This window comes from Chelonia mydas, chromosome 15 (assembly GCF_015237465.2).
Source record: "Chelonia mydas isolate rCheMyd1 chromosome 15, rCheMyd1.pri.v2, whole genome shotgun sequence".
Classification (NCBI taxonomy): domain Eukaryota; kingdom Metazoa; phylum Chordata; order Testudines; family Cheloniidae; genus Chelonia; species Chelonia mydas.
Window position 1 is genome coordinate 13,517,006 of NC_057856.1, and position 19,952 is coordinate 13,536,957.

Here is a 19,952-nt window from a genome sequence, read left to right on the forward strand (position 1 = left end):
ATTTGTTGCCAAAGCAAGTTTGTGGTTAAGCATCTGCCAACATTTCGATCCTAAACTAAACAAGCCTAGTACTAGTTCAAATGTCCCTGCAGTTACCAGCTATCATTTTGCATGGACTTCCCCCCCTCCCCCAGCACAATATTCCCAGTTCCCCAAAACTCAGGGGGACTGTGGGGCCACTTATTTATGCTTAAGTTCATAGGCCTCAAATCCTTATGCTAACTTAAGTTAATGCCTTACAGGATACAGGCCTATAGGTTCTTTCAGTTACTGCTAAACAGAATGCTAAGCTAGCTCTCTGGGCTCCACACACATTTCAGAACACCATTCTGTCTCTATGGACAGCTGCAGACCGGACAGTTCTGAGACAGGCAGCAGTGGTAGAAACACAGACCAGCAAGGGAGGTCACCCCTAGAAGTGCATGAAATATTAAAAACCAGGGAACACACATTTTCTGCTGCCACTGAATTTTCATCATATGGGGTGAAATTCACCCCATGCAGAGGCCAGTGCAAGGCCTATGTGCCACTCAAACTTCCTGAGGCATTAAATGGTGCAAAGGCCTAATGAATGGCGCCTCATGTACTCCGCAGGGGCAAATTTCACCCAGGGGGCATAAGTACTTAGCTTCAAGTAGCCCAGTTTAACCAAGAGTGTCTTAGTTTTGGGACAGCTGGGTCTTTATCACTAAGTATAACGTACAATTTTAACAGCATCAACAAACCCTGTACAAGTCAATACAACATCCCTGCCGCCTCACAGCCATCCTCTAGACAACTGTCATCATGCAGAAAAACTCAGCAGTTTCCAACAGCAGGTGACTGACTCACCAGAGCGGGAAGGTTCTCTTCTTATCCCTGCCCATGCGGTTTCTGTTGATGGTTGTTGAGCATGGCACAGCATCGAGGTGATGAGAGCTGTTGGGTAGGGTTGGCACCCACTGGTTATTCCTTTTTGCTTTCTGCTCTCTGAAGGAGGAGATTTAGTGTTAAACTTGAGGTTCCAGCACTAAATATTTCCATTGTCATTATTTACGGTATGGTCATATATACAGCTCTAAGCCTGATCACAGGCTTCTGCAATGGTAACCTGAAAGCTGCATGGTGCATTTGTTCCATTCATAAGTCTCCAATCGGCTGGGTGGAGAAATCCCCACCACAGCTGGGAGAGTGTGGGGCTGGCCTTCTGGAAAAATAGTTTTAGCCATCTGATGACACTTGGCCCTTCTACAGTACTCACCTCAGACGAGCTCACAGCACTTCATTTAACATATACCACTGTTCCAATTCATTGGCCAGCTTTTTCTGTTTGATCTCTCTTTGTTTTAATCTATCCCCACCAGTCCTTTTTTGCCAAACAAAGAATCCATTGACAGGACTTATTGCCTAAGTAATCCTACTTTGCCCTTCTACAATGCCTCTTATCCACCGTTCTCAAAATGTTTTACAACCTTTAAATTATATCCTTACACTATCCCTCTAAGGCAAGTCAATTTGCAGATAGAGAAATTAAGGCACAGAAAGGTTCAGTGACTTGCCCAAGGTCAGGCAGAGCCAGGGGTTGAACCCAGAGTCCCAACTCTTAGCGCACCAAGCGCTAACCATTAGGAAGCACTCCTTCCCTTAATTAAGAGACTATCATTGTCTATACTCTATTTTTTCCCCTAGCAGAGAAATTCTACAGCCACATGCACCATTTTTAAATACCAGAACAACATTTGGATTGTGTTAATTTAAGTGACCTCTGGAGTGTATAACTGTGTCTGTCTTACGCCCAGAAGGTGCACAATGTGGGTGTATTTTTCTCCAGAACATACACTAGAATCTGGGATGAAACAGTCCTATGGTAAGCAACGTCACCAAGTTCCAAGGTACATGTATGCCAGAAATCAAATTCTTCCATAATAAAGATTTTCATTTAATGAAACAGTGATTAACATTAGCAATGTTAGGGAACACAGAAAGCAACAGATACCTCACTAAATAATACCCGAGTTTTATAGTTTGACAGGGTAGAACAGCTCTTCCAATCACTTCCACTCTGATTCTAGGCCTCAGCAATGTTTATTACCTGAGGTAGGTGGGAGGCTCTGTGCTGATAGACACTGCCTTGTATTTCTCATCATTTCCATCCAAGATCTCTTCCACTTCAGAGGCTTTCAAGAGAGTCACACTAGTGGCTAGTGTCGTATAACCATGATCTGTGACCAGAAAGCATGTAACTGGTTAGCCTTTGAAATATTGTCAATCGTGGTACTAATTAATGATTCTGCTGCTGGGGATAGGCAATGTTAACATCTGCTGAGAGCCTCTAAAAAAAACTGAGTCGCTTGGATTCCTTCATCTTATCCCTTTAAAGCACTTCATTTTAGAGGAGTTTGACCTGTCATTGGAGCACTCAGTGCACAGGGAGTTGTGAAATTCTGCTGGTCCACTCCTGCCCACAAGAAGCACCAAGAGGCCCCAGCGCCATTGTGCTAGGTGCTGTACAAACATAAAGATGGTCCTTGCTCCAAAGAATACACATTCTAGTTCTGGGGCCAGTTCAGCCAGGTGAGGCAAGTTTGATTTTCTTTCGTAGTGTGACAACCAGGCCCAGTCCCCCAAAGGGGAGAACAGGGGGCTTGAACCCCAAAGCATACACAACTGAATCACATGGTTGTATTTAATGTTACTGTCATATTTTTATATACAAGTAAGGTCTTTTATTAAAGCCTGTAAGGTTCTGACCTTGATGGTAATTTGAGATATGTACACAGACTGGCTATGAATCTATGTATTTGCAAATATAAAAGTGTACTCATAATTTGTGCTACAACATTCAGCTCACAACAGGAAGTTGGTTAATCAGGCAGGGAGGAGCTGCCTCCTTAAGCAGATGAGACTACGTCCAAGCATCTACCCTTGTACAACCCTGGAAGTGTCAATGGTGGACTATTAAAGTTAGTGGAAAGACACTAAAATGGAAAAAGAAAACCCCAGTCTTGGAAAACTAAGGAGGGAGATTCCCTTGATCTGGACAACCATGAATCACCAGTCTGAGGCCTGGTCTACACTAGAAAATTACATTGGGATAACTAAGTCATTCAGAGGTGCGAAAAATGCATATGAGCAATGCAGTTAAGTCAACCTAACCTCCGGTGTAGACAGTGCTAGGTTGATGAGAGAATTTTCCCATCAACCTAGCTACCACCTCTTAGGTAGCTAGAATCTCTCCCGTTGGCATAAGTAGTGGCCTCACTGAAGCAGCACTGTAAGTGTAGACAAGCCCTGAAAGGAAAATACTCTTTCTTTTTAAGCGTTTGCAAGGTTAAGTAAAAAGCAACCAAAAACTGAGGGCCAGAATTGAAGCTGGGTCCTGTGGGTGAAACACTGGCTCCTTTCTAGGCCAGAGGGCACATTGAGGAACTGGTCAGAGGCAACAGGTAACCTGTATTAGAAATGGGAATTTAGCTAATATAGAAGTGTAAACCTGAAACTGTACCTTTATGTTTATTTTCTGTGCAACTTGTGTTTGCTTTTCCTTGCTATTTCTTTCTCTTTTTTTTTTTATTATGCAAACCTTCTATTTGTACCCCCAAAAGGTCTCTAGGGCAAACGTTGGGGGACATTCTCCACACAATGAACTGATAACTGGGGAGCATGTTTCACTCAGTCAGGGGCAACGAACTAGAGGGGAAGAGTCCAAGAGTCTGGTAGTTAAGAACCCGGGGTAGATGGATTTGGGAAGATTCAGGCCCAGAAAGCTGGAGAGGTCACCCTGCAAGGAATAACTAGGATGGTGGAAGCCAGGGCAAGACCTTGATGATTGTAGGGCGGATACAGGGGTTAGGGGTCTCAGGTGATGTCTACACTGTAAAGAAGAACCTGCAGCAATGGTTTCAGAGCCTGGGTCAATTGACTTTGGCTCCCAGCGCCGAGGCTGCAGGGCTAAAAATAGCAGCATAGGAGTCTGAGTTCAGGCTGGAGCCCAGGCTCTGAAACCCAGCAAGGGGGAGGGTTTTGGAGCCTCAGCTGCAGCTCCAGCAGCAACAGCTACACTGCACTTTTTAGCTCTGCACCTGGTCAAGTGATCTGGGCTCCGAGACACCATGTCACAGGTTTTTCTCTGCAGTATAGACGTACCCTGAGCCATAGCAGTAGAGTATAAAGGCACCCAAGGCTGCAGGGCAGGTGCTGACAGAATCCCTTCCTGGTCTGGGTGATCCCCAAAATGTCACAGTAGATCTTATTAAAATATACCACAGGGAAGACACTGCAACCCCCCTATGATGTGAAATAGGGAAATAAGACCCAGAAAATAAGACCAGTGAAAGCTTTGAAGGGCTGGTTAGTGACGGTGCAGCATGGCACCATTTACAAATGACAGCAAAACTGCTTGTGCTAAAACAACTGCTTATGTAAAGACTCTGCTACAAAGAAAGAAGGGGCTAGTTGTGCTGCGGGCAGGAACTGTGATAGTTCCCCTCACACATCCCTACCAATGTACCTCAGGGATAACCAACTCTAACTCTGCTAGGCAGCGCTGGGCATCATGAGCAGACCACGAACTGGGCTGTGGCTCCATAACGTGGACAAGAGTCCACAGAAAACAGACTGAGGCTTTTACCAAATACACATGAACCCAACGCTTTCAGAGCAGAAGACTACGATCCATTATTTACAGCATCAAGCAGGGTTTTTTGAAGGACAAAAGGAAGAGCTCCAGGTTATTTTAGTAAAGAAGAAAGCTCAGTGTTCCTGAAAGAAAAAAAAACTACACAGAAATCCCCAGGTCCTCATTAAAATAAGTGTCTGAGCTACATCTAAGGTGCAGTCTATTAAAAATGACTTCTGGCCAGGAATTCCCACTAGACACAAGAAATCCTACTAACCTGCTTTTCTGGGACTCAGGACCATAACCCACCAACAACGCAGAGACATTTCTAGAACCAAGACCCTGACTCAGAATGAAAAGGGGCTGAGCAGGCAGAAAACCAATAGCACTCTACTTTCTTTCCCTGTGCTACAGACATCTGTAAGTGCCATCTCGGCTGTAAGCTCTGATGTGCACTTGGAGCCATCCGGAGTGACACAGTTGAGTACCTGCTTCAGCATGGGAGGAATATCCCAGAAACTAATGAACCCTGTGATGCATAAAGGTCTGGAATGGTGTGTCAGAAAGTGGCGACAAAGTGGTTAACCACAGAACTGAGTCACTCAACAGACCTATCAAAAACATTAATAAAGGCAGGTTTCAGAGTAGCAGCCGTGTTAGTCTGTATTCGCAAAAAGAAAAGGAGTACTAGTGGCACCTTCGAGACTAACAAGTTTATTTGAGCATAAGCTTTCGTGAGCTGCAGCTCACTTCATTGGATGCATTCAGTGGAAAATACAGTGGGGAGATTTATATACACAGAGAACATGAAACAATGGGTGTTACCATACACACTGTAATGAGAGCGATCAGGTAAGGTGAGCTATTGTATCCAGTTTGCAAATAAAAGTTGCAATTCTTCAACAAAAAAACTTCAAAAACAGACTCCAACGAGAGACTGCTGAATTGGAATTCATTTGCAAACTGGATACAATTAACTTAGGCTTGAATAGAGACTGGGAGTGGATGGGTCATTACACAAAGTAAAACTATTTCCCCATGTTTGTTCCCGCCCCCCCGCACCCCCCACTGTTCCTCAGACGTTCTTGTCAACTGCTGGAAATGGCCCACCTTGATTATCACTACACATGATTATCACTACACACTACACAAAAGGTCCGTCATCCATCCCCGCCCCGCCTGCTGGTAATAGCTCACCTTAAGTGATCACTCTCATCACAGTGTGTATGGTAACACCCATTGTTTCATGTTCTCTATGTATATAAATCTCCCCACTGTATTTTCCACTGAATGCATCCAATGAAGCGAGCTGCAGCTCACGAAAGCTTATGCTCAAATAAATTTGTTAGTCTCTAAGGTACGACAAGTCTTCCTTTTATTAATGAAGGCTTGATTCCATTGCAGCATATAGGAGAATTAGTGTCTGTAAAACACTAAGAACAGGTTTCAGAGTAGCAGCCGTGTTAGTCTGTATTCGCAAAAAGAAAAGGAGTACTTGTGGCACCTTAGAGATTAACAGATTTATTTGAGCATAAGCTTGAATGCATCCGATGAAGTGAGCTGTAGCTCACGAAAGCTTATGCTCAAATAAATTTGTTAGTCTCGAAGGTACCACAAGTACTCCTTTTCTTTTTACTGTAAGAACAAAAATTGGGAGAGTGGCAGGGGCAGACCCTAGTAAGAATTAAACATCTGAATACACATATCTGATAGCAGCAGGGGCCACAAGAGGGATTCTTTCTCCACCAAAAGGTAAGAACAATGTAAGCTGAAGACTTACATCTTCTGGGGCTGTGACTCCGCTGAGACTCTGTTGAAAAAATAAAAAGCAACAAGTCAGCAGAAAACTCAGAGGAGAAATAGACATAAATCTGTAACATGTCAGGTTTGTTGTGCTCCAGCCCTGTAGCTTGTAAGGTTATCTTTTAAAAGGAAATTGTTTCATTACTTGCTTCTCTTGCCAAGGAGACTTCTATTAAGATAACAAAGATTCTTACTCTCTTCTGTTTCTATTGATACAACTATTGAACAATACCAGTTCTGGAATCTTTTCTTTCCACCCCCTGAGAGACAACCAAGGTCAGACAAAACACCTCGTTTTCAAGCAAAAAAAAAATTGCAACATCACAAAAAGGTTGTGTGTGTACATACACACACACACTAGAAGCCTCTTATGCCAAATGAAATTGTATGGGATTAATTTAGAAATGTATAAATCTTTTGCAATTCAACACATGTAACTGGTTCAATGAAAATCACAGTTTATGGGTATTTTTAAGAATGTACTTATTTCATTTTTGAAAAACTATCCTTTCAGACTTAAAACATCAGGAATATTTATCAATTTTCTTACCATGTGAAGATGCAACTATTTTCTTCCTCTCTTCTACTGTGGCTAGTCGCCTCCAGAGGGAGGGATACCTCTTGTATAGGGAGCCACGAAACATTCGTAGGTAGTTCCCCACCTACAAGCAAAAAGGAGGAGATTTGTTTTAAGGGACACAGCTCAAATGGAAGGTGTTTCCAGCAGGAATCTGAGGCATACTGATTCCTTTGTGCTGGTGAAGTGGGGCACCCAGTGATGATTCTTTCAGCAACAAAACAGTTTCTGAGATAACACCAAGACTTTTGTAGCAATACAGGAAACAAAACTTATATTGACCAACATTTCTTTTACCAGCCTGGTGAGAAAGAACCCCATCTTAACAATCCTCAATTTAATAAGACCACCAGTAGTTTTTATATAATTTCTTAACAATCTAACCTTTCCTAGCCTTACTCCGGCTGGAATTACCCAGGTCTCTCACTGCAGGTTTGTACAGTATGTTTTGATATTATACCCCCACTACCATCTTTTATATTGAACCTTTTCTGTTTCCAACACTCTTCTTTGTGCAGAACCTAGTAACCTAAGACCTGGTTTGTATTTTGTGTTTTAAATGCTCTGAGGAACATGCAGAGTTCAAACACAAATCAATTCATGACTCACTTGACAACAATCCCTTTTAAAATTCAGTCAACATCTGTAAAGCAGTTTCATTCTTCCTGGCATAATGTCCACACCTGTGTTATTTTATCTAAGCACTAAATGAGGCTATTTCTAGACTATGAAACTAACATTTATGGCAATAACATACCAGCAGCCTGCAGAATGTCATACAATGGGGTTTTCTTCTAGATTAGAAAACACCCAGTTTGGTTCTAACTCTAGCTTCTGGTTTTCTTATACTATTTTTTGTTATTTGATGTTTATCAGTAAATAGGGTTAGAAATTAGCTGGTGGCTAAGAGAATAATGAAGTATTTTCCTTCTACACCATTGAGATTGCGATTTTGATGGTTAGAGAACTGCAGAGTAACACCTCTGCTTTGTCACTTTACAACCTCCCCAGTTCTTTCAAAATTACCATTGGTTGGGGCCTTGTCATTGCTAAAAATATGCATCTGGAAATCTAAGTTATTCAAGACTCCTCTCCCCTATCAAATGGGGCTGAAATACTCATTTTTCTGTTTTAAAGGTATAACCAGATCTCGAACACAGTTGAGACGATCAAAGGTTCTTGCCTCAAATGAGTCAATTCATGGAGGTAGTGCAACATCTGTGACTGACAGAAGCACTGCTTCTGCAAATCGTTACTCCACTATGCTAAAAACCCAAAGGGAGTCAATGAGAACTGTAGGAGCATTAACTGGATTTTCCTTATTGGCCACCAAAGCCTGGACCTAAAATTATCATTTAAATTAAATTAATCATATGGCCGTTTTTGGACATTCAGCATCTTTCTAAAATAAAATGTTCAGATATCCACAATATATCACGTCATTAAGAAGTGTGATGATGCTTAGGCAGTTAGGACTTGGAGAACACAGAGACAAGTTCCTGGTTTTGGTTGAGTCTTAGGCCCCAGTGTGGCAAACACTTAAACAAGCTTAACTTTGTGTATATAACCAGTTTCACTGAAATCCACAAATTCAGATCCTGCTCCCCACTCATGCTGTCACTCTCCCCCAACCATGCCAACTGAAGACCTCCTAAAGTCTTCTCCTAGCTATAAACATCACTGGCCAGAGCTTCACAACCAGCACAGCACAGGTGCTGGAAGCACAACCGGACCTTGTGGGTGTTGAAAATGCCCCTGTTATAAGGCAGTATGAACCAGGCTGCCGTAAAGAGGGGCAACAACTACAGTGCCCCTCCCGGATAAAGAGATTCGGACAGCATCTGGGGAAAACAACAGCTACTTCAGCCTACTGGATCAGGCCCAGCTCCAAGGGGGCCAAGCAGAGATATGGGAGCATGATGCCACTACTAGGGCACAGTAGGGGGGAGCTTGTCTCAGCCAGATCCCCTTCGCCCCAGGATGGATCCTCCTGCTCCCAACCTCCCACTTTCGGTAGCCCATCACTGCTAGGCCAGGCCCAAGGCAACACCTCCCCTCCCCCGCCAGCCTGCTTCCTCCTACCCAGCCCCCGTCCTCCCCCAGTCAGACCCCCTGCACTCCCCCGCCAGACTCCCCACCTCCCCCACCAGCCCGATTCCTCCTACCCAGCCCCAGTCCTCCCCCAGTCAGACCCCCTACCCGACTCCCCACCTCCCCCGCCAGCCCAATTTCTCCTACCCAGCCCCCGTCCTCCCCCAGTCAGACCCCCTGCACTCCCCCGCCAGATTCCCCACCTCCCCCACCAGCCCGATTCCTCCTACCCAGCCCCCGTCCTCGCCCAGTCAGACCCCCTGCCCGACTCCCCACCTCCCCCGCCAGCCCGATTCCTCCTACCCAGCCCCCGTCCTCCCCCAGTCAGACCCCCTGCACTCCCCCACCAGACTCCCCACCTCCCCAACCCCCCTCCATCCCCAGGCAGACCCTCCGCAGCCCCCCAGACTCCCTGCACCCCCCCATAAGCCAGATTCCTCCCACCCAGCCAGCCAGATCCCTCCTACCCAGCCCCCCTCCCCCGTCAGACCCCCCGCCCGACTCCCCACCCCCGCCAGCCCGATTCCTCCTACCCAGCCCCCCCGGTCAGACCCCCCGCAACCCCCACGCCCCAGTCAGGCGCCACGCGATACCCCCCCCTCCCCCATCCAGGCCCCACGCAACACTCCCCCCGCCAGCCCCATTCCCCCCCACCCGGCCAGGCCCCAACCAACCCCCCCCAGCCCGCCCGTTGCCCCCATTCTCCCCTCACGCCCCCTCCAGCCCGGCCCCCCTCCGCCGCGCCCCCGCGCCGGAGGCTCCCACAGCAGAGCGGGGCCCGGCCGGGCCATTGTCCCGACGCCTGCCCCCGGGCGGGCCGGTACCTCGGACCCGATCATGTAGAACTCGCCGTCCTCCTCCAGCTGGAACTTGACGGGCTTCTGCCCGAAGGTTTTGCTCAGCGCCATCATCATCATCGCGGCGGCGGGCGCAGGGCCGGGGGGCGCCGGGCGCGGAGGGGAAGCAAGCGGGGGGCTGCGGCCTACTCCGCCCGATCAATGCGCATGCGCCGAAACCGCGGCTCGGGGAGCCCCTACCCGGAGTGGGCGCGGCCTTAAAGGAGCCGCCTCCAAGTAGCGCCCCCCTCCCCCGTTTACGGGGCGCCAGCGGCGCGCGGGGGCACGTGCAGGCTCGGCCCGGGCCCCACCGCCCCGCCCTTGCGGTGCCTGGCTCTGGTGCGGGGGGGGCTCTCAGGCCCGGGGCTCTGGAGGTGGGAGGAAGGGGCGTTTGGGGGCCCGGGGGGGCGCTGCAGGGGGTGGGGCCGGGGCTCGCCCTCGGCTTCCCCTCCTCAGCCTTTGTTAGTTACACGGCGAGAGCCAGGGCAGCTTGGCAGGACTTGCCCTCGGAGCAGAGCCGGATTATGGTTTTGGGGGGCCCTGGGCCAGAGCGAATGGGGGCGGGGGGGCTGCTTCCTACCCACCCCTTCTGCCTGCAGTCACTCCTGCCCCCCCACTTCTGCTGGGGAGTAAGGTGAGGGGGCTTCCCACTCCTGCCAGGGGGTGCCTGTTTTTTCCAGCCCCCCTGGTACAGGTCCCATTAGCTAAGTGGCTGATCTGCTACTGCATTTAAATGGGTCCGACCCCTTGCTGAACCTGCCCCAGTTGGTACAGGGGGGTGAGTCCACCCCCACCTCAGAGAGCCCTGCGGCCACCTTTGGTCCTGCCCTGACCCTGCTGTCAGCATGGGGGTAACATATTTGGGAGCAGGGGCAGCAGATCCCCACAGGTGCTGGAACAGTTTGTGTAGATGCATCCAATGAAGCGAGCTGTAGCTCATGAAAGCTTATGCTCAAATAAATTGGATAGTCTAAGGTGCCACAAGTCCTCCTTTTCTTTTTGCGAATACAGACTAACACAGCTGTTACTCTGAAACCTATATAATGGAAGCTACTTCAAGCCAGATCTCTCTTGCACCAGGCCTCACTCAAGGAAGAGCTGAGGCCAGCATTGGCATGGTGTTAGTTGTAAAGCCTGGTTGATGCTATGGTGGCTGGGTTGTTGCCACTTTATAGCATTGTTGGCTATAAACATGATTTATGTCCACACACCATGATTAGTAATCATGGCATCTAGGCATAAGTGACCTAGCCAGCAGTATAGGCCGAGACATTCTTGTCTTCCTAAAGATGCTTACTTTGCCATATAGAGAGGATTTGCATAATAGATTAGCCAACCCAGTCTTCCCAGCTCCCCGTGCAGCTCTATATCCCAGACAGCACTACCTCGCATGCAGCTGTGTTCACCTTCTCCAGGTACACTGTTTCCTTCCGGGGGATATCTGCTTAGACTTTCACAGGATGCACAGATACCACCCTGGGTATGCCACATAGTAGGTGCAGATATGCAAACATGGCTATGTTGTGAAGAAACCTGTTACCACTTTAGCTGTTCCTTCAGGTACATTCAATGGTAGCTCCTCTTCTTTTCTGTAGGGGTTCCACAGAGCTCCAGCCTTGACACTTTTCTCCTTCTATACCCTTTCTCTGGGCAATCTCATTTGCTCACACAACTTCAACCACCATCTTTGCATAGATGACTCAGCTCTCCCTCTCTACTGCAGAGGTATTTCCCTCTGTCCAGTCCCATGTCTCAGCCCCTCTCTCCAGTATGGACCCCTTACTCCATATCTTTTTTCAAAGTATTAATGGCAACACCATCTTCCCAGTCATACAAGTCAACCTGGGAGTCTTCCTCTACTCTCTCTCCCCCTCCACACACACCCAAGCTATATCCATGTTATGCAGCTGCTTCTTCCATAATGTTTGACCTTTTAATTCTATTCAGAAAGCCAAAAACACAGTCAGCTTCTCAGCATTTCTCATCTTCACTCCTGTTGCCTTCTCTACAACTCCCTGACAACCACATAATCATCTTCTATAGTTCATTCAAAACACAGCTGTCCCAATTATTTTTGTTGCCTGTCACTCTGACCCTATCACCTCCCTCTTTGAATTCCAATTCCCTTTATATCACCACACCATGTTCAGGAGTCTTATTCTCATCTTCAAGAGCCTTCACAACTCTGCTCCCACCTTAATCTCAGCCTCTAGCTCTTCCTCTGTCATAATATCCACTTTAACCACCGGTTTATGGCACTAAATCTGTAAGGCTACTGACTCTCTTCTCAAGACCTGTTTTTGCAATCAGTGACCAGTAGACTGAAGGGCAGATAAGGTTAACTAGTTATACTATTGATATTTTTAAACATTTATATTGCCATTGTACATGAACATGTATGTATTCCAATGCATTCCCCACACCTTTCTTACATACTTATCTTCCTAAATGGCAACCTCTTCAAGGCAGAGGCTATGCCTTTGTATAGAACTCACTTGCAAGCCATTAGCAACACACAGCCCTTCCTTTACAGCTTTTTGAGCCTTACCCACTTTCCTAAATCCAATGCTGCCCTCTTATACAAACTTTTCCCCCCAGCATGCCTTTCTGTGTCTGTCCCTTTAAATACTGCAGAGTCAAGCAGCTGCAGCCCTAAATAGCCATTTTGTAACTAGTTACTCCTTGCTGTGCTTCCTATACTTCCTGAGGGAAAATGATCTTTACTCTTTCTATAGTTTTCCTTTTCCTATTCTTGAGAAGGGAATGTTTCTCACAGCCCCAGTTTTGATCTAGACCTCTAAGTACCACTGTAATATAAAAGTTCAATAATGATAGCATGACCCAAACTCATCTATACTTGTTGCAACTGGGTCTGGTGACCAGGTCACAAACGGATTACAAACAACACCCTTGTACTTACAGCATAGACAGTGCTCAAGATAAGGGTCTGTAGGTGGGATCGGTTTTAAAGTTGTGGTTGAAAACTATGTTAAAAGAAATTCAGACTAAACAGGGCATAGAAAAAAATCACATTTATTAATAGAGCACAGTATATATATATATACACACACACACACTGTATGTATAAAAAGGTTTTATACACATTGTACAAACATTTACATACTTGCTTTGAAGAAGAATGGTTGTAAAAACAAACACTGAGAAGAAGTAAAAAACCTAGACCTGAAATTTGAATGAGGTAAAACTTTAATGCTTAGAGAGAACATGCAGGCCTAAGGATGATAAAGGCCACTGAGCCATCTCTCTTTATTTGCTGTGGGTAGGTTTAAATCCCACTTTGTCTCAGCTAACTAGGTCTGAAGGAAAGCTGATAAATAACTGAGTAAGTTGCTACCCTCCCTTGACCTCCCTTTCTTGGGCAATCAGAAAGGGCCACCCTAGGTTTATTTTGCTAACCAGGATTGTTACAATACATAAAGTTTTGCTATGCAGCAAAAACCATGAGATCTGGAAGCAGATACATTTTTGCTCAATTGGAGATATGGGAAAGGAGGTGAAAGATGGGAAGGTAGATGCGTGAGGAACAGATAAGAAAAAATGCATGACCCTCTTTTGTGTACTGATTTTCAGCAATAGGTAGAGGATAAAGAAGTGAAACAAGGCACAAACACTGGTTTTGAATTTGGATAGACTTAACCTAAAATTCTGGTAAAGTTGTAGACACCTGGCCAGTGTTGCGGTGAGCTAGTGTCCTGTGAGATCCCAGAGTTAGTAACAATATATGGAGATATAGGGCAGTGTCCAGCACTGAAACCTAGCACCTTTAAAAAACCCAAACAGAATATTTTTACAAATCAATACAAAATTATTATGATTAGTGACAATACAAAACAAAAACAGAAATATCAATAGACCTGGGACAAGATGCTGAAAGGCAGGGGTCCAAACTCACCTTTATTACCATGGTGAAGCAGCCCCAGCAACCTGGGCACATGTCTTGAATCTGAATTTGGGAACAGTTAAAACTCCCCTTTCAATGCTAGGAAAGTGGCCCTCAGTGGAATCCATTCTCAACAGTGCTGATGTCAGGAACAACAATAGTGGCTGTGCTGTGGGCAATGTTAACACAGGGAATACCAGTGGGATCCATTTTCTAAGTGGATGGGGCTCAGATAACTTTGGAAGCATGACCCATTCCAGGCTGGCCTCTGGGATCTAAGTGCTGGAAGCGTTAAAGTAGCCACTCAACAGCAATTAGGCTGCATCCTTATTTCCAACACCAAGCTGTGATTGGGGGCCCCTGGAATCTGAAAATGGACTGCCACAAGCCACAGGTCTCCTCAAGCCATTTGTACAATCCATTGTGTCAGGTGATGGGCATAGCAAGAGGCCAGGAATGCATATGAGATTTCTCTCTCTGAGAGCATGACATCTTTCAAAGTGACAGGTGGAGACATGGGGAGATGGGAGGGGAATCTGGAAGAGGCCAACACCCGTCTCTTCATCTGAAGAAATTGGAGGAGGGTGCACAGCTGAAGAAGTCATGGCTGATCTGGCGTGGGTAACCCTCTAGCACTTTCACCTGCACTGGGTCGAACTTCCAGTAAAGCCGGCCTCTCAAGAAATAGGCAAAACCTGTGGAGGAGACAGAGACAAGTGTCAAAGGAGACAGAGCAGATGTGATTTACGGGACTCTTCATTTTCTAGCATTGTTACTCCTTGTGTTTATGTCCCATAGTAGACTTCATGCTCAATTTGCCAGTGGGCAAAGGGGTGGCAAAGACCCACGATGAAGGATGGTTCACTAACTAGCAAAGAAGGATGAGGAGGAAGCTGGAGATGCTGCAAGGTTCATGTCCTCTCCACCCAGCTCTGTGACTCAGCAATTGGCCTCGTTGTGGAAAGGTCAGTGAGAGTAGAGGGGTCAGAATGAGGCCCTTTATCAGTACAGCAAGGACTGGATGGAATAGGTGTAGGCTAAGGCTGAAAGGAGTCTATTACTGCCAAGAGATTTCTTTGGGATTTATGTAATAGATTTTCATAGATTCCAAGGCCAGAAGGGACCATTGTGATCATCTAGTCTGACTTCCTGTATAACACAGGCCATAGAACTTCCCTAAATTCCTATAGGATATCTTTTAGAAAAACATCCAATCTTGATACAAAAATTGTCAGTGATGGAGAATCTATCACAGAGCTTGGTAAATTATTCTAATGGTTAATTTTTCCCACCATTAAAAATTAATGCCTTATTACCAGTCTAAATTTGTCAAGCTTCCACTTTCAGCCACTGATTAGTGTTATACCTTTCTCTGCTAGGCTGAAGAACTCATTAAATATTTGTTCCCTGTGTAGGCTAATGAAGTCTCACGGCCTTCACCTTCTCTTTGTTAAGCTAAATCGATTGAGCTGCTTGAGTCTATCGCTATAAGGCAGATTTTCTAATCCTTTAATCATTCTCGTGGCTCTTCTCTGAACCCTCTCCAATTTATCAACACCCTTCTTGCTCTGTGGGCACCAGAACTGGACACAGTATTCCAGCAGCAGTCGCATTGGTGCCAAATACAGAGGTAAAATAACCTCTCTACTCCTCGAGATTCCCCTGTTTATACATCCCAGGATGGCATTAGCTCTTTTGGCCACAGCATTACACTGGGAGCTCATGTTCAGCTGATTACTCACCATGATCCCTCAAACTTTCAGAGTCACTGCTTCCCAGGATAGAGTCCCCCAGCCTGTAAGGATTGCCTACATTAATGCACAACATTTCTAAAGGAATCCCTTGGAAGGGGAGGGCATTAGGGTTGATACATCTGTTGTCAAGTGTTCTCGATGTATCACTGGATGATGAGGCCGTGTGGTGTCACTGTGCCATTTTCAGCAAGGAGCCCTGTCTGGGGGAATGGTAGAATGTCGTCTATATTCCCAGCACCATTATAAGCAGTGAAATGGTGTCTGTAGTTCTGTCACCTGTGCCTCGTTTTCTTCCTTGAGGGTGTAACAGGAGCAGGTTTCCTTGTGCCATTCTCCTATTAGTAGAGGTTTGGGGAGTTTCTCCATCTCTCCCCTTAAAAAAAAAAAGCATCTGTAATGTCCTACGTGTATTTCCTTTAAGGGGAGAATGGTACTATTGGGGTTTTAGTTGTTTAATCATATGATCTTCTACAGAATGGATGATAAATACCTGTTACACACCCATTGCAAGCTTAACTGCATGATCTCTGTACAAATTGTTATATACATGTATTATTAGATTTTTCTTAGAGATGAAAATTTGCAAAAAAGTGCTTCACTATTAATAGTCCAGACTAAAATAAATGTCCAAATCCTGCTGATTCCCTTCGCACCTGAGATGCGAGAATAATCAAGAAAGCCCACACAAGAACAGGCCTCTATTCCGATCTGCACTCACCAAACTCATCCTGGAAAGCAGCATCAATCTCCTGGGGGATGCCACGCCAGTCGGCCATCCTGCGGGGGTAGATGGTCTCCACCTGGCGGGTGCTAGGGTTGAAGCGCCAGTAACTGCCTCCCTTGAAGAAGTAAATCTTGTTCGTCTCTGTCCCCCACATCAAAGCTGCCTGGACAGGAGAAGCAGATAGGCCCAGCTCCGAGATAGAAGCAGGGCCAGACACACGTCTCTCGCCATCATAAATCCAGTACTGAGAGCCTGATGATGGGGCAAAAGAATATAGAATGGCAGGAGTGACCACAAGCTGTTTACTGTCTAATGACCGTATGGCGACCTGTGTGAAATGACCTGAAATCTCAGCCCAGTCCCAATAGACAGGTGTCCATGACAAAAAAAACCACTAGCACACCTGGCACCCTTGCTGATGACCATTGAGACGCCATGCATCAAATGGACAGGGGAGAACAAACTCTCATCTCACCTCTAAGCAAGGCTGACGCCAGGGAGAAAGTCTGCCTTTGCTGTATCTGTTCCTTGAATGAATAGATGGCTTCATCTTCTAGGGCAGTCAGGCAGTCTGTCTAGCTTGTTACATGGTGCCCATCACTAGTGTGGGAGTGCCTCCAATAATGGGGACGTGTACATATACAGCCGAGAGCGGGTTAGTTTTTTAAAGTAGTTATTGTGGGTAGGCTGATACAAAAGAATGGGGTTTGAATTTTGCTCTGAATGCGCTGAGGGAGGTTCGAACCCTTTTACCACCATGACATCTATGAGTCTGTTTCGTTTTTAATCTAAAGGAAGACAACATGCGGGGAGGGGGTGTGTGGAAATCCGTGAAGCAACATTGGCAAGCATAATCCCCATCTCATCCACACCTTGCGTCTCTTTTATTCTCCCTGCCCAAGAGCCTGAGGCTACCATGTGGGGAGAGGGAAGAAGAAAAATGGGCCACTTTTGATGTGGGGGAGAGAATTAAGTGAGGGGTAAGGTCTTAGTGCATGGAGAGTCTGTGCATACTGAGGTGTGAGTGACATGCTCTTGAAGTCAAAGCCTTAAATAGAGAGAAAACTAGATATGCAACTGCATGTGCAAAAATGTCTGTGCAATTATGCACCTACATTGTGCACACCAGCTACTGGTTTGGCACATACAAATGACAGGCGTGTAACTGGTCATTTGCACGATCCATTATGATAACTGAATATGCAACTGCTGTAACTGCACAGACTAATTTGCAGCTGCATGCACATTATTTGGAAATGTAGATCTACACCAAACAGCATTGTAATGACTGAAATTAAACATCCATTTCTGTGGGACCACATATAACGAACGGGTGCGTCACACTCCCGCCGCAGTGAGCTGTCCACGTGGGGGCATCAGTGATGTTGGTGCCTAAACAAGCAAACAAAGCAGCCCTGTTAACGTCAAACTTCGCTAGAAAGAGAAACACAGGAAGGCCAAAAAAAATTTTATTTTTGCTAATTGGAAAAAGACCAAATCAGTGGGGAAAAACCATTTTATGTTTGTACTTATTGCAGTATTGTAAAGTGTGGAAAATGGAAATGACATTTAAAATTATGACGAGTCCTTGAGAGGGTTCTTTTAATTTGTTTATTTAACTACTGGATGTAGCTGGGAATCCTTCAGCAGAAAGTACTGCTTTCTTTTAAAAGCCTCACTCTATTTCCGTGTCACTCACTGAAAAACTCTAGCTCCCTGGCACTGCCTGCGTTGTGGAAACACAAAACAATGTACCCCGTTCTGGCTGTAACTACTGCTAAGAGAGATTGTCTAGGTGATGGTGTTCAGGCTGTGGTGGAGGAAAGGAGGACCAACTGCAAGCTGTTCAGTGCAAGAACCACCTTCTACGCTGTGTGTGTTCAGTGCCTCGCACAACTGGGCCCCGTTCTTGGCTGGCCCTTAGGCACTATTGTAATAAACATGATTAATGATACATCAGTACGTATGTAACTAACATGGCTACCCCTCTGGTACTTGACATCTGTAAGTGTGCCTGTGTGTTTAAATGGGGGATCTGCATAAACGAGCAAGAAATGGTCAAAATAAAATAAAGACCAAAATAATGTTTTGAGTTTAGATTAAAATTGCAATCTTCATGACTACTCCTAGACATTTAATGGTTTCTTTATGCAACACTCCATAGCACTGCTCTAGTTAAAATCCTGCCAGTTTTAGCAGGATGTAGGATAATTCTGGATGCTGAGCCATTTGATATGGTCTGTGTGATATACTGAGTAATGATGCAGAGACCACACACACACACACAAAACTGGGCAGCAGTATCCTACCAGCTTCTGGATTTTCTCTACGTAATTTAGACTTGGAAAGAGAGTTAAAGAAAACGGTGAGTGCTTATCTGGGTGAAACAGGGTAAACTATTATTCTTGGGTTCCAGAGATCCACAGGAACAAATTTGGTGTCTACACTGTTTTTTAAAGTCACCGCATTTACCAGAGAATGCATATCTGGCTCCAGGCAGCGGCACTAGGAATGCCAGGGCTTTGTTTAATCTCTGGGCCAGCTCTTGCAACCACAGTCCCCATTGTAAGAGGGAATAAGGTGTGCAGATGTTCTGCCATGGCTGCAGGGACTCCAGGGATTCCAGCTAGAGTGAGAACTTTGAAAGTGCACCATGCACTCCCTTCTTGCGCCATCTTTCCTCTGATGGCTGGTGCAGAAGGTGGGTGGTAGGGCCACGGCCTTACTACCTTTAGTGTTTGTCAGACGCTTGTGTGCTGGAAGCACAATGACCATACCTGTGGCTTGCCCCTTACACGGTTGGGAGGGGGAGGGGGGGGGAATGCTCCTCTCCTTTCCCACACAGCCACACATACAGGCTTGCTGCAATCTAGTCCTAGGTGTGTAGATTCCTGAAACGTTTGTGCTTGTTTGACAGATTGCACTGCACAATTTTGAGTCCTTGCACTGAAGTAAGTATTGTCCCATCGTGCCCAGATGGATGCCAGGGCGTCACTGCACCTGACTGAACTCCAGACTGCTGGGACAATGATGGAAGTCTCTGCAGGTGTGAGCCATCTTTGCCCCTGCTCAGAACTTACATTAAAGCACTCCTTGGCCAGAGCAGAGAACTGGGGCCACTGGCTATAAAAAGTAATCCTGACCAAGCTCAGGTTTTTATATGATCTCACTTAGGCAGGTGCAAATCAGGAATAGCTCCATGGAAGTCAGTGGAGTTACATCAGTGTAAAACCAGTCAATCCGGCCTCTGATTTCAATGTCCAAGCTGAATGAGATGCAGAAATAAACAAATACCCATAAATAGTGGGAAAATCAATTGGAACTCTTTCTGTTCAATACACTAGATTCGGGAAACTCTTTTGCCTCTAAGTAACCAAGGTGAGAATATTTACCAGCTGGACAATGCCACTTTAAGAAGAGCTGGCCTGTTCCTCTTCACCAATTTTCATCCCAAAAGGATAGGCGGTAAGCGTTACCTTCACTCCTCATCTGCGAGTGAGGCACATTTCCAGGCAGAGACTTGGAAGCAAAGTGCTCATGTTCCAAAGGAGGAAAGTTTGATATTTGGCTTTGTCTAAAATGAAAGTGAACTCCCCCCTCCCACCCCGACATCTGTTAAAATATTAAAACTAAGGAGAGAGGAAAACAAACAAAGGGATCCTTATATTA

At 45.9% G+C, this 19,952-nt stretch overlaps 2 protein-coding genes across 5 annotated transcripts in view; both read right to left on the reverse strand.

Moving 5' to 3' along the window:
- Positions 1 to 10,131, reverse strand: part of SMARCB1 (SWI/SNF related, matrix associated, actin dependent regulator of chromatin, subfamily b, member 1) — a 21,197-nt gene extending 11,066 nt beyond the window's left edge. For 2 of the 3 annotated variants that reach the window (XR_005222398.2, XM_037878970.2), the window contains exons 1-5: positions 9,893 to 10,129; positions 6,951 to 7,062; positions 6,378 to 6,407; positions 2,072 to 2,201; positions 832 to 969 (exon numbers count right to left, since the gene is read on the reverse strand). Coding sequence is in view for 2 of the 3 variants with exons in the window: in XM_037878970.2 (XP_037734898.1) it covers positions 832 to 969; positions 2,072 to 2,201; positions 6,378 to 6,407; positions 6,951 to 7,062; positions 9,893 to 9,985 (503 nt within the window). In the remaining variant the exon portion in view is untranslated. Of the gene's footprint in view, positions 1 to 831; positions 970 to 2,071; positions 2,202 to 6,377; positions 6,408 to 6,950; positions 7,063 to 9,892 lie in introns of all 3 variants that reach the window. The other variant, XM_037878971.2, reaches the window with a different exon arrangement.
- A 2,790-nt stretch (positions 10,132 to 12,921) lies between these two features.
- Positions 12,922 to 19,952, reverse strand: part of MMP11 (matrix metallopeptidase 11) — a 34,060-nt gene continuing 27,029 nt past the window's right edge. The window contains exons 7-8 of one of the 2 annotated variants that reach the window (XM_037878851.2): positions 16,278 to 16,535; positions 12,922 to 14,500 (exon numbers count right to left, since the gene is read on the reverse strand). In XM_037878851.2, the coding sequence (XP_037734779.1) occupies positions 14,367 to 14,500; positions 16,278 to 16,535 (392 nt within the window). In that variant the 3' untranslated portion in view covers positions 12,922 to 14,366. Of the gene's footprint in view, positions 14,501 to 16,277; positions 19,858 to 19,952 lie in introns of those variants that run through there. The other variant, XM_043529919.1, reaches the window with a different exon arrangement.